We start from the raw sequence: 11,770 nt of genomic DNA on the forward strand, positions 1-11,770 counted from the left end.
CTCATGCCAGGTCTTGTCTATAATGTATACACTGGGTCTACTCCATACAGTCGGAGGTCTCCATTCTCCGTGGACCTCGGCAAGGTCCCTTGTCTCCACACGGCTCACAAGAAGACTTATATCCCCTGTCTCTTACCCCCAACCATAAGCCACCAGTCTAAGCATATCTTGTTCTCGCATGCTGTAAGCAAACTTGACAGGAAGTTAAATCGGGGTCACCGATGCCGATCAGGACTAAGATATCGCAGCCAAGTGTGCATGGCCAACCCCTTGCCCCTCCCCGAGTGGGGGCCCACGACGAGGCCCGGGGGATGTGATTTGCCGTGACTGTCTAGTTCGGACTATGCCGATTGAACTCTAGAGATTTTCCAGGAAAATACTACTCACCTGGGCAAAAAAATTTTCAATCATTCCTCTCGGTTAATCTTTCTCGCTTTCATTCCTATCTCTACTGTCCTTGCATTATTTATGCACCTGTCTCGCTCTTCCTAGGTGGCAGAATCACCGTCAACATGCATTCAGACCAGGAGCATGTGCCCCATACACCCACGGCGGCTGCCATTCAGAGCGCAGAGCCTGCCCGCATCGCTGATCCCGAATCCAAATCGACCAAGTTCTTCGACAAGACCGAAGTCACTGAGAAAGACTCGCTAGACAACCGCGCGCAATCTGTCGGTAGTGGCTCTATGAAGTCGTCGCATGACCATACCCATCGCAAGCTCAAACCTCGCCATGTACAATTGATCGGTATCGGAGGCACAATTGGTACGGCGTTGTACGTCCAGATTGGATCAAATTTGCGTACCAGTGGTCCTGCCAGTTTGTTTATTGGGTTCAGTCTATGGTGAGTGCCATTCCCTTTTAAAATATTCAATTGACTGTTTTGGGTTCTCGACTTCGACTTGGGTTGTCCCGCCATTGTTCAAGATTGAACTTAAGGTGTTATGTTCGAAGTAAGTATGGGGAAGCGAATGTCAAACCCCAATACATCAGCAAAGAAGAAAGACAAGAACAACCAAACAAACACAGAGAGAGGAAGAAGAAGAAGAAGACTCTACCAGCATACACGCATCAATTATTCTCCAGATTCCGTGGATGTAAAACTGTTAGCCCAAGGCACATCCGTGTCGAACAGTATATCAGAAATCGACCAAACCCGCCGTTAGCCCTAAGCCCCTGCAACAAGTCGGAAACCCTTGAACCCAACCAGTCCTGATTGACCTTCCTTTGCATCCTCTTGGACCCTTGAAATCTCATACTATTCTCTAGGAGTTGTGTGATTCTGATTATCACCGTTTGTACGAACCCCTTCTTCAAAGCCCTTTGCATCATTCCGGCAGCTCTTCCCATGCATCCAGCCGTATATCAAATCATATTCCAAATGCGCCATTGGTTCGATTCTGCCCTTGCATCGATCGCCCGATTGCCCCAACATTCCCCCAATCTTGCTAGATCTGTAGATACCCATACTCACTATACTTTTAGGCTTGGCTGAAATGGTCACATACCTACCCATCTCCTCGCCTTTTATTCGATTCGCCGGCCGCTACGTCGACGAGGCATTGGGAGTCGCAGCCGGATACAACTTCTTCATTTTCGAAGCTGCATTGGTCCCATTCGAAGTCGTCGCCGTCAGCCTAATCGTGCGATACTGGACAAACGTGATCCCAGTCGCAGCAATGAACGTCATCGTCCTATTCCTCTATGGGTTCGTCTTTCCCCCTCCATCATCCACCATTCGCCATGAAACAAGTCAACTAACAACCCCACCAGAGCCCTGAACCTCTTCGCTGTAAAATGGTATGGCGAAGCCGAATTCTGGCTCTCCCTCGGCAAAGTCCTCCTCAGTATCGGCCTGATCTTCTACACATTCATCGTCATGCTAGGCGGTAACCCCCTCGGAGACAGATTCGGCTTCCGTTACTGGAACGAACCGGGGGCTTTTGCCGAGTACTACAAAACAGGCGATACAGGTCGCTTCCTCGGTGTGCTGTCGGCACTCATCGCAGCGAGTTTCACTATCGCCGGTCCGGACTACGTCTCCATGGCTGCGGGTGAGACAATGAACCCTCGCAAAGTCCTGCCCAAGGCTTTCAACGGTGTTTTCTATCGTCTTACGGCTTTCTTCGTGCTGGGTGTTCTGTGCATTGGTATTCTCGTGCCATACAACGATAAGACTATGGCGGATGCATTTGACAATGATCAACCCGGTGCTGCGGCTTCGCCGTATGTCATTTCCATGGACCGGTTGAATATTCCTGTCTTGCCTGATATTGTTAATGCGGTCGTTCTTACGGCTTCGTTCAGTGCGGGGAATAGTTACATGTACTGTGCTAGTCGCAGTCTTTACGGCTTGGCGTTGGAAGGAAAGGCTCCTAAGATTCTGACCAAGTGCACGAGCCGGGGTGTGCCTATCTACTGTGTTGCAATTGTTCTTGTCATTGCTCTGCTCAGTTTTTTGCAGGTTTCTAACAGTGCCGCTGTTGTGCTGAACTGGTTCGTTAATCTGGTAAGCATCAATCCTATCTCTCTAGTCTGACCCATCTAACGAAAAATCACAGGTGACGGCTTCCCAACTCATCAATTTCTCTGTCGTGACATTCACCTATATCCGCTTCAAAAAGGCTGTAGAAGCACAGGGCATCTCAAGAGACTCCCTGCCCTACCGCAGCTGGTGGCAACCCTACATCGCTTACATTGCCTGCACTTGCACGACAATCATGGCTTTTGTTGGTGGGTATACCGTCTTCTTGCCAGGGAATTGGTCCATCCCGACATTCCTTTTCTCTTATACCATGATCGGCGTCTTTCCCATTCTTTACTTTGGGTGGAAGTTCTTCCACAAGACTAAGTTCCTTAAGCCCGAAGAGGTTGATTTGATGACTGGTGTTGTGGAAATTGAGGAGTACACCAGGGATTTCGTTACTGAGCCGCCTAAGTGAGTATTCTGAACTGAGGATTGAATGGAATTTGCTGCTAACAGTTGACAAGGACTATCCTTCACAAGTGGGTGTACAAGATCTTCGAATGAGATTCTGGCACGTTAGCATAGTATTGATTCTCTTATTGGTTCCCACCATAGTTCAGATTCAATTGACCAGAGATTGCATTACCTGCGAGTGCGTGATTCATGGGCTGGTTTGCCATTTTGTCTCTAGAGAAGTTCGAGATGCATCTTAACGATACCCAATATGATTATTGAGAAGCTTTATTTGCACATTAGCATAAATAGACACTACTTTGTACACACCTCACAGAATATAAATCACCCAATATAATACACCAACCCATTTCTTAATACCTTCAACCTTAGCCTTCAAAGCCTCAAAGCCGCGACTTATTCCACTTTCAATAAGTCGTAATACATTCTTCTCGATTTCGCTCCTCTGCTGCCAAATGATTAATCCGCGGTAATGTCCCATCGGTGTCAACAACCATTGGCCCTAGATGATCCAACTTCCTCTCTGCTCCGCTAGTGCTCATACCAAGTTTGATTCTATCCTCGCTGGGTGCGGTTCCTGGAAGGTTTCCTCCCCCTTAGCCTTCAAAGACCGACCGGGACTTATTCCGCTTCTCAATAGATGACAACGCATTCTTTTTCTCGATCACGCTCATATGCTGCCAATTCTTAATCTGCGACGATGCCCCGTCAGTGTTAGCAACCGTCGGAGCTAAATGCCAATTTCATATCTATTCCACCGGTGCTCATACCTAACTTGTTTCCGCCTTCGCCAGATCCTGAGGATGCACTTTCTGGGACGTTTCCCTCTCCCTTGGCCTTCAAAGCTGCGAGTCGGGACTTATTCCGCTTTGAAATAATCCGCAACGTATTCTTCTTCTCGATCTCGCTCATCTGCTGCCAATTTCCGATCTGCGATAATGTCCCATCGGTATTGACAACCATCGGTCCCAAATGGTCTAGTTTCATTTCTGTTCCGCCGGTGCTCATGTCTAGTTTTATTCCACCGGAGTTTGATCCTTGGACGTTGTCTGACGATTCGCTTGCTGGGAGGTACAGTTGTTCTGAGACCTTGGTCGGTTCCGTTTGGGACTGGTCTGCGGAGTCGGTGGATGAGCCCTGCGTCGCGGTATTGGCCGTAGTGGCTGAATCGGAGGATGTAAAGTCGCTCATTGTGCGGATTTGAGAGGCTGGGTTTGTGTATGTTGGTTTGTAGGTTGGTGGGCACTGCGGAAAGAGGATGCTGTAGAGACGGGTATTTTGTGTTTGGGATGCGACGATCAGAGATGTGGGGATTGATGCGCGTGCGAATAGGGGATTGACGGAGAGTTGGAGGAGAGCAGCGCGGTAGACTGTTGACACTTGCATGTCGCGTGTTAAGTTAAGGTGGTGAGAAAAGTAAAGATTGCGGAGACTCTCGAACCGAATCCACATGGAACTTTCCGAGCTCCATCCACTTTGGCTATAGTTACCACCTAGACATTTTTAGGGATAGATTATAAGTTTTACACGATATTTATTGTAGATATTACTTGTAAAATTTAGTACTTTCTCTTTAGTGTTTCGAATGCTCGTTTTAACGATCACCTGACTTTACAAACAGTATCCCCTGCATTCTCAGCCTCATTATCACATTCAATGCACAGCTGAGACCATGCTGCTGTCTCTCCTATGTCATTACGTCGAATTGGGCCATCATGGAAGCCCCTCAACTTTTCCAAACCGAACTTCTACCGAATATCTCCAACTGACCTAATTGAGGAGGAAACGCTTCCAGACTATGTCCCCGCCTATTACTATCCAACACGGATAGGGAAAATCAAGGGAAAGTTAAAGGTTTGGAACTTGTTTGTCTGTATGGCTTGAGCGAGATATGAGGTTAACTGAGTCCCCTGTGATATCGGTATTTATGAATACAGGTTTACTAGCTCAATTTACTTGATTAACTTGCAGTCTCCGGGAATATGTGACCCTCAAGATGTTTATCAAATCCACAGAGCTGGGCGAGCAATTGAACAATGTGCTCGATATCTATAACCGCATTAAAGGGGCATCGAAGAAACACCATGGCCGGGAGTCTATCAGATCATTATATGATTCATTTGATATCGGACGGCCCGAAGACAAACTTGTCTCGTACACCCTGCTTTATTTGAAAGCATTTCGGCCTTTCTACCTCGTAATCCGATCCAAAGTCTTCCAGCCCAAGTCCTGGCGGTCGTGCTCCAGCGCGTCTTCTGGGCATTTGATCATCTGAGTATGTATCTACAGACGCAGGCCTAATGGCCATATGTTCAGCATGTATTGTAGCAAACATCCCCACTCTATGATATTATACACATTTTGTACATGACGCTCTAATAAGGGCTACAGTATACCAGACTATCGGAACCACCAGTTGACCTAAAACCCATCAGCAATCAACAGACCCCAAGAAAGAAAAAGAGTACTCACCGAAGCCGTGACACCCTCCCCAATACCCTTAATACTATGCCACCACCCCTTGGGAATGAACAAGCCATCCCCATCCCCAAGCCTAGCCTCAAGCCCAACCCCAACCCCATCCCCGCCGGCAGAAACAGGACTCCCCCAAACCATCTCATCAAGCAAAATTCTCTCCCTCCCGTGCATCATCTCCTCGCCCCGAATAGCAGCAGCCTCCCGATCCCCACTCTTCCCCAGTTGCCTCCTCACAGCTCCAAACACAGCCTGTCCATCCTCCGGCGCGAGCAGTCTCACAACTTTCTGTCCGGCCAACTGGACAAACAAATTTGGGTTTGGATCTCTGTGGAGTGGGGTATACGTGGGCGGATGTCCGATCCACACATTCGTATCGTAGACATCGCCCTTACCGGCGCGTGACACGAGGTCCGGTGTTGGAAAGTCGGCTCTGAGGATGGGTGGGAGATCGAGGAGTTGGCATTGGGCTAGGTAGAGTCGTGTTGATTGCGGGGTTGTTTCTGCCATGCGCATCCAGTCTAGGAAGAGGGTGAGCGGAGCGTGAAATTGTCGGAAGCTAAGTGTTTCTGTCGCGTCGCTTTGTAGGTTTGAGTCGTGTGCCGATTCGGTGAGTTCGAGCGGGACGAACGCGTTGGCGCCGTGTTTTTGGAGATAATCCACATTTAGGCTGGCAGTGGGTTTTGTGCCTTTTGTAGTTGGTTTATGTTGGCTGGGTTTAAACCAGTGTTTTAATGCTGGAATATTTTGGAATTCGGCACATGGGAGGATCGCGGGCTTCTCTGGGTGGAAGCATTTCTGCTGGAAAGTCTCGAGGGTGGCATTTTCGAGGGTTTCGAGGGTGCGATATTGTTGGGCCAATGATACGGAGAAAGTGCGAGTCTGCGTTGCTCTAGGGAGGATATGTGAGAGTCTCCAGACTCGGGGATTTGGCCATGGCTGTTTCATCCCGGAAGTTGACAGGAGAAGTCTGGGGGTGGATCCCGAAGCTCTACATATTGGAATGTTGCCATTAAATTCCAAACGTCTACATGTACCTAACAAACAACAGAATCTTGTCAAATATGCACAACTCTGTCAGAAACAAAGCTAGACTGATCGCCAATTTATGCCCGACATGAGCATGAAGCCGACTGCGTTGCCGAGGTTGCCAAGGATCCCCTCACTGACGCGCCCAGGTGACGAGCTGAAGAGCTTACGAGAGATCTGCACTTTTCTCGACTTTCCCGTTCTTAAGATCTAAATGTTCAGCATTTGGGCTTCGGACGTTGCATAGTGCATGCTGTGTTACCTGCTGAATAACTTACCACATTGTCTACTCTTACTGTCGATCACCCGAGCTGCAAATACGCATATTGAACCCTAGCCAATTATCTCTGCTTGGTCTGCAATATGTCTTCTTCAATTTCTCGGATCCACAAGCGTCTTGCGTATGGCAAAGATGCCCATACCTACTATCCAGTCCTCATTGTAGGCGCCGGCGAATCGGGGGTGGCCATGGGCTGTCGGCTCAAAGAGGTCTTGGGCACAGATCAGTTCCGGATCTTTGAGAGGCAGTCGGGGATTGGAGGTACCTGGTGGATTAATCGGTATCCAGGAGCTGCTTGCGATATGTGAGTGTTAAGTATGACATTTATTACCTGATCCGTTTTCTAATTTTTAATAGTCCAGCGGCTTTCTACTCATTCTCTTTTGCCCCGAAGATGAACTGGTCTACTTTGCATCCAGCAGGTCCGGAGCTCGCACAGTATATGGCTGATGTGTGCGAGAAATATCAGATCGTGGACAAGATCCAATTTAATACAGATGTTAAGGAGCTTCGGTGGATTGAAGCTGACGAGGAATGGGAGGTTACTGTCTCGCATCTTGTTCCTGGGACTGGTGACCTCGCACAACATGAGCGGGACCGCCTGGTAGCCCAGGATGGTGAGCACCGTGTCTATGTCAAGACAGAGATCGTCCGAGCAAAGGTAGTTGTCAGCGGTGTTGGTGGTCTGGTGGAGCCCAAGAATCTGCCAACAGATATCCCCGGCTTTGAGAATTTCGAGGGCGAAATTATGCACACAGCCCGGTGGAACGATGAAATTGATCTTGAAAACAAAGACGTCATCATGGTTGGCGCGGGCTGCAGCGCCGCCCAGGTGATCCCCGAGCTGGCCAAGCCAGAAGCCAACGTTCGATCCATCACTCAGCTCATGCGGACACCGCCATGGGTCCAGCCTGATCTGCTACCCGCTAGACAACTCGAGTTGTACGAGAAATGGACACCGACACTGATGTCCTACGTTCCCGGATTTGCAAAGTTCATGCGATACACTCTATTCGTGATGCTCGAGAAGAACTTCTACGACATGTTCACCGACACAGCCTGGGGCCGAGTTATGCGGCCACGCATGGAAAAGAAGTTCCTAGACCATATGCGCGAGCTCGCGCCAAAGGAATACCACGAGATCCTGACACCAAACTACAGCCTCGGCTGTAAGAGAAGAATCATTGATGGGACTTGGTATCGCAGTCTCAATGCTCCGAATGTGGAGCTGACCACCCAGCCTCTGACCAGAGTTAATGCAAAGAGTGTAACCCTCGGTCCAGGTCGCCATTACCCACCCAACAAATCCGAAGTCGCAGATGAAGTGAGAGAAGTCCCCGCCGACGTGATCATTATGGCGAACGGCTTCGAGACAAATCAATGGCTTCATCCACTCAAGGTCATCGGCAAAGAGAACAAGAACCTAGAAGATGTCTGGGCGGAGCGCGGAGGCGCCCAGGCTTACCAGGGTATCGCGATGGATCACTTCCCGAACTTCTTCATGCTGTTCGGCCCGAATACGGCTACTGGTCATACCAGTGTTATCTTCGCCACAGAGAACGCTGTTAACTACTCGCTGAAGTTTATCAAGCCCATTCTAAATGGCCTGGTTAGCTCGTATGAGGTCAAGGAAGAGGCTGAGCGGGAGTGGACTCGCCAGGTGCAGAATGAGTTGCAGAAGACTGTATTCCGTCGTGGGGTATGCACCAGTTGGTATATTACTGCCGACGGGTGGAACTCAAGCACATATCCGTAAGTGTCTCGGCTATCGGGCGAAACTTTACCTAATATTGTGTACAGGTTTACTCAGATTCATTATTGGCTGCGATGCACGTTCCCTGTGTGGTCGCATTGGTCTGCTAAGCTCACGCGACGAGGTCGCATCTTGCACGGTGTTCGGAGGGCCGTCAAGGCCTCTGTGCTTATAGCTCTCTTGGCAGGCTTCAGATTCCTGCATAAGAACCCAGAGCAAAGACTTCTATTGGTGCAGTATTTGCTTTCTGGCAAGACTTGGCTGCGTTCAGCTGTGCAGGGATTGATCGCTCGTTGAATGGAGAGTTGGTTGTTGGTTTTGTATATGCTGAAGTTGAGTCTGTAGGAAGAAACATAATAATACTTGCGTTATGATCTATTTAAACATAGAACTCCATCTAGCTGCTTTGGGCTCTATACAATGGACCAATGAGCGGACAGGCAATCGGATGAGTAAGGCGAATCTGGGGAAAACGGGAGACCCCGCGACAGAGGAATTTCTCCGCACTTCATCGCCGGTGTTTCTTCCCGGTTGTTCATCCCAGTGTCTCCTAATTTTTGCAGGTCATGGCTTCAGAGTCTCCTCAGATGGAAAGGACGCCGCCGCAGACAGATGCCGGGGATCAGGCCATTGGAACATCTGATTCTAACAAGCGGAAGGCGGAACAAGGCAACGGAACGCAGACGCGCACAAAGCGGAATCGTTACATCTCCATTGCATGGTAAGATATGGCCTGATGCGAACCCCTTCCTTTCCGCTCTGTCGGTCGTTTCATTTATTTTTTCCGGTTGGTCAGAAATGCAGCTGCGTGCATAATCATACGATTTGCTTTTCCTTCGGGATATTTGTCGGCAATCTAGCTAACCACGGGGTTTTAGCAACGAGTGCAAGCGGCGCAAGATCAAATGCAATGGCCAAGTTCCATGCCAAAGATGTGGCCATTTGAATTTAGAATGTATGTACCTCCTTCATTATTGCCGGCCCGGAATATTCCCAACTGACCCCTGTATCAGGTCGCTATGCACCGAATTGTTGCAATAACAACTTCAAAGACTCGGAGTAAGTCGCGGTATTGTATTTCGCGCGGTCTTCAGTGCTAATGTTCCGCAGTGAATACCGGTCGTTGACAGAACAGATCACCACTTTACAGGATCAGGTTAATAACCTTTTCAGCAATATCAATGATATTCGCAACCAAAGACCTACATTTGAGACTCCATCCTTTGACCCTCTCTCGAGGGATGCATCTCAGCCCGTCTTCACGCCCATGGCACCTGGATTAGCAAAGCCTCGAGCCCGTCACCCCCGTTTTCACGGCCCAACAAGTTCAGCATTCAACTTTGATGTGGCCAAATCCAGTCTGCAGAATATGGGCATCACCCCTGCAGAAGATGGGATTACCGATGACTTGACCACTGCACATGTCACGCCAGCAGGCTCACCTCCTCACTTAGGGCAGCTCCTCTCAACTGTACACCCTACGAAAGATCCTCTTTGGTCGATTGGACGTGAGGAGGCAATGCGTCTTTGTAAAGTCTACGAGGAAGAGATCGGGATTATGTATCCAGTGGTGGATATCGCCTCTGTCACCAGCCAAGCCAATTTACTGTACACATTCATCGAGGCTGCTACCCGAACGGGGTTTGCACAAAGGGGTCTTCCAGGCTCCGACGGCCTCCAGGATGAGGGTACAGTTCTCTTGAAACTGATCCTTGCCACCACGCTGGTCGTGGAGGGAGGTGGTGAAAGTGAGCTTGGCCAGCGGCTTTACCTGGACGTGAAACCAGTCATAGAATCAAAGATGTGGGAGCCTCATAGCATCAAGACGATTCAATTGTTTGCTATTGTGGTGGGTGTCATGTCCCTCTTGTGTGCAATCAAGTCCGCTAATATTGTTCGTCAGGCAACATATCATTTCCACACAGACGACGACGCCATGGCCTATCGCGTCATCGGATTGGCAGCGCGGATGTGCCTGGAAATGGGACTTCATCGCCGGGATGCTTTGGTCAAGTCATTCCCTAATGAGGATCACTGGAACGAGGTCACTCGGCTATTCTGGTCGGTCTACAGCTTGGATCGACGATGGAGCTTAGGGACGGGACTGCCTTTTGTGATCCAAGATGAGGACATCGATGCTAATCTACCAGAACCGGTAAGAATACACTTTTTGCAAATGATAAATTTCAACTGACAACGGTAAACAACAGGATGCATCACTGCCATATTTGCGTTGCATGATCCTCTATAACCGAATCAGCTCTAAGATCTGGTATTCCGGTCTAGGGTCAGAAGGCACAACCGACATTCGACGAGATGAAATCGGATACCTGGACTACCAGATCCTGCAATGGTACAAGCAGGTTCCAGAAGAACTAAAATTCTACCCTGTGGAGTCTCCCAAGACTGGAGAAAGCGTAAGCAGAGGCATGAGACGACTCAGGGTCCTCTTGTATCTGCGAATGAACCAGCTCCGAATTCTGATCTACCGCCCCGTGCTCCATTCGTCTGCTAGCATCGCAGAAGACCGAGGTCACGCCCAAACAGTGGTGGATGTAGCCAAGGACACAGTCAGAGTGCTCACTCGCCTGAACCAGATGTCCGACATCTACCGCACACAGCAGATCACCTTCAACTACTTCCTAGTTGCTGCATTGGCAGTGCTTTTCCTCGCGGTGTCTCATGCACCGGCCGACTTTAATCGACAGGTCCGCGATGAATTCTACATGGCTCTCGACCTAATCAACGGGTTCAGTACCAAATCCTTCGTCTCCAAGCGACTGTGGAAGACCATCAAGGGCCTCCGGAAAATCGGAGAAAAGCTCGGTGTTCTAGCCCGACCTTTCGGGACAGACTCAGCCGATCCCCATTCCAGTGCAGCGGTGGCTATGGCCGGCCTCGCAGGGCATCCGATCGAAGATCTGTCCATGTATGGGCAGATGAACAACAGGAATGAGCTTGGTAGTAGTCCCCTCAATGGGCTCCAGATGAGCCATGAATTGACGAACTTGTTTGAGGCTGTTGGTGCTTTTGGAAACTTCATTCCTGGCACTACTAGTCCTGATACTATCGGTGGCTTTGTTGGGACAAATGGAGAGATTCAAAATACTGGTGAAGGTCTATCGGGTGTTTTGGGGGATGAGGGGGAGTTTGCCCGGGTCATTCGTGATCTGTTTTGATGTAGTCAATACCCAGGAAATGATACGAACATTGTATGTCTTAGATACTAACTTCGTGATATTGCCATATTATAACCCTATAGTATGACGCCGAGAGTTGAACATGTGGGGTT

At 49.2% G+C, this 11,770-nt stretch overlaps 5 protein-coding genes across 5 annotated transcripts; 3 read left to right on the plus strand and 2 right to left on the minus strand.

Moving 5' to 3' along the window:
- Positions 1-512: 512 nt before the first annotated feature.
- On the plus strand, positions 513-3,031 carry N7446_000830 (putative general amino acid permease (Agp2); the record flags this gene model as incomplete). Its single annotated transcript, XM_058509597.1, has 6 exons — positions 513-844; positions 1,270-1,298; positions 1,486-1,708; positions 1,774-2,509; positions 2,562-2,938; positions 2,992-3,031. 6 exons carry the CDS (start codon positions 513-515, stop codon positions 3,029-3,031), a joined length of 1,737 nt encoding a protein of 578 aa, XP_058378576.1.
- Positions 3,032-3,628: 597 nt separating this feature from the next.
- N7446_000831 (uncharacterized protein) lies at positions 3,629-4,327 on the minus strand (the record flags this gene model as incomplete). Its single annotated transcript, XM_058509598.1, has 2 exons — positions 3,629-3,633; positions 3,712-4,327. The coding sequence occupies 2 exons, from the start codon at positions 4,325-4,327 to the stop codon at positions 3,629-3,631; spliced, it is 621 nt and encodes a 206-aa protein (XP_058378577.1).
- A 1,014-nt stretch (positions 4,328-5,341) lies between these two features.
- N7446_000832 (putative JmjC domain protein) lies at positions 5,342-6,364 on the minus strand (the record flags this gene model as incomplete). Its single annotated transcript, XM_058509599.1, has 2 exons — positions 5,342-5,362; positions 5,414-6,364. 2 exons carry the CDS (start codon positions 6,362-6,364, stop codon positions 5,342-5,344), a joined length of 972 nt encoding a protein of 323 aa, XP_058378578.1.
- Positions 6,365-6,808: 444 nt separating this feature from the next.
- On the plus strand, positions 6,809-8,775 carry N7446_000833 (flavin-containing monooxygenase; the record flags this gene model as incomplete). Its single annotated transcript, XM_058509600.1, has 3 exons — positions 6,809-7,029; positions 7,083-8,477; positions 8,526-8,775. The coding sequence occupies 3 exons, from the start codon at positions 6,809-6,811 to the stop codon at positions 8,773-8,775; spliced, it is 1,866 nt and encodes a 621-aa protein (XP_058378579.1).
- Positions 8,776-9,044: 269 nt separating this feature from the next.
- Positions 9,045-11,657, plus strand: N7446_000834 (transcription factor domain-containing protein; the record flags this gene model as incomplete). Its single annotated transcript, XM_058509601.1, has 6 exons — positions 9,045-9,199; positions 9,357-9,433; positions 9,492-9,537; positions 9,589-10,327; positions 10,382-10,633; positions 10,689-11,657. 6 exons carry the CDS (start codon positions 9,045-9,047, stop codon positions 11,655-11,657), a joined length of 2,238 nt encoding a protein of 745 aa, XP_058378580.1.
- Positions 11,658-11,770: the final 113 nt, after the last annotated feature.

This window comes from Penicillium canescens (assembly GCF_028828765.1).
Source record: "Penicillium canescens strain IBT 15451 chromosome Unknown utg000001l_segment0_segment0, whole genome shotgun sequence".
In the NCBI taxonomy this organism is placed as follows: Eukaryota; Fungi; Ascomycota; class Eurotiomycetes; order Eurotiales; family Aspergillaceae; genus Penicillium; species Penicillium canescens.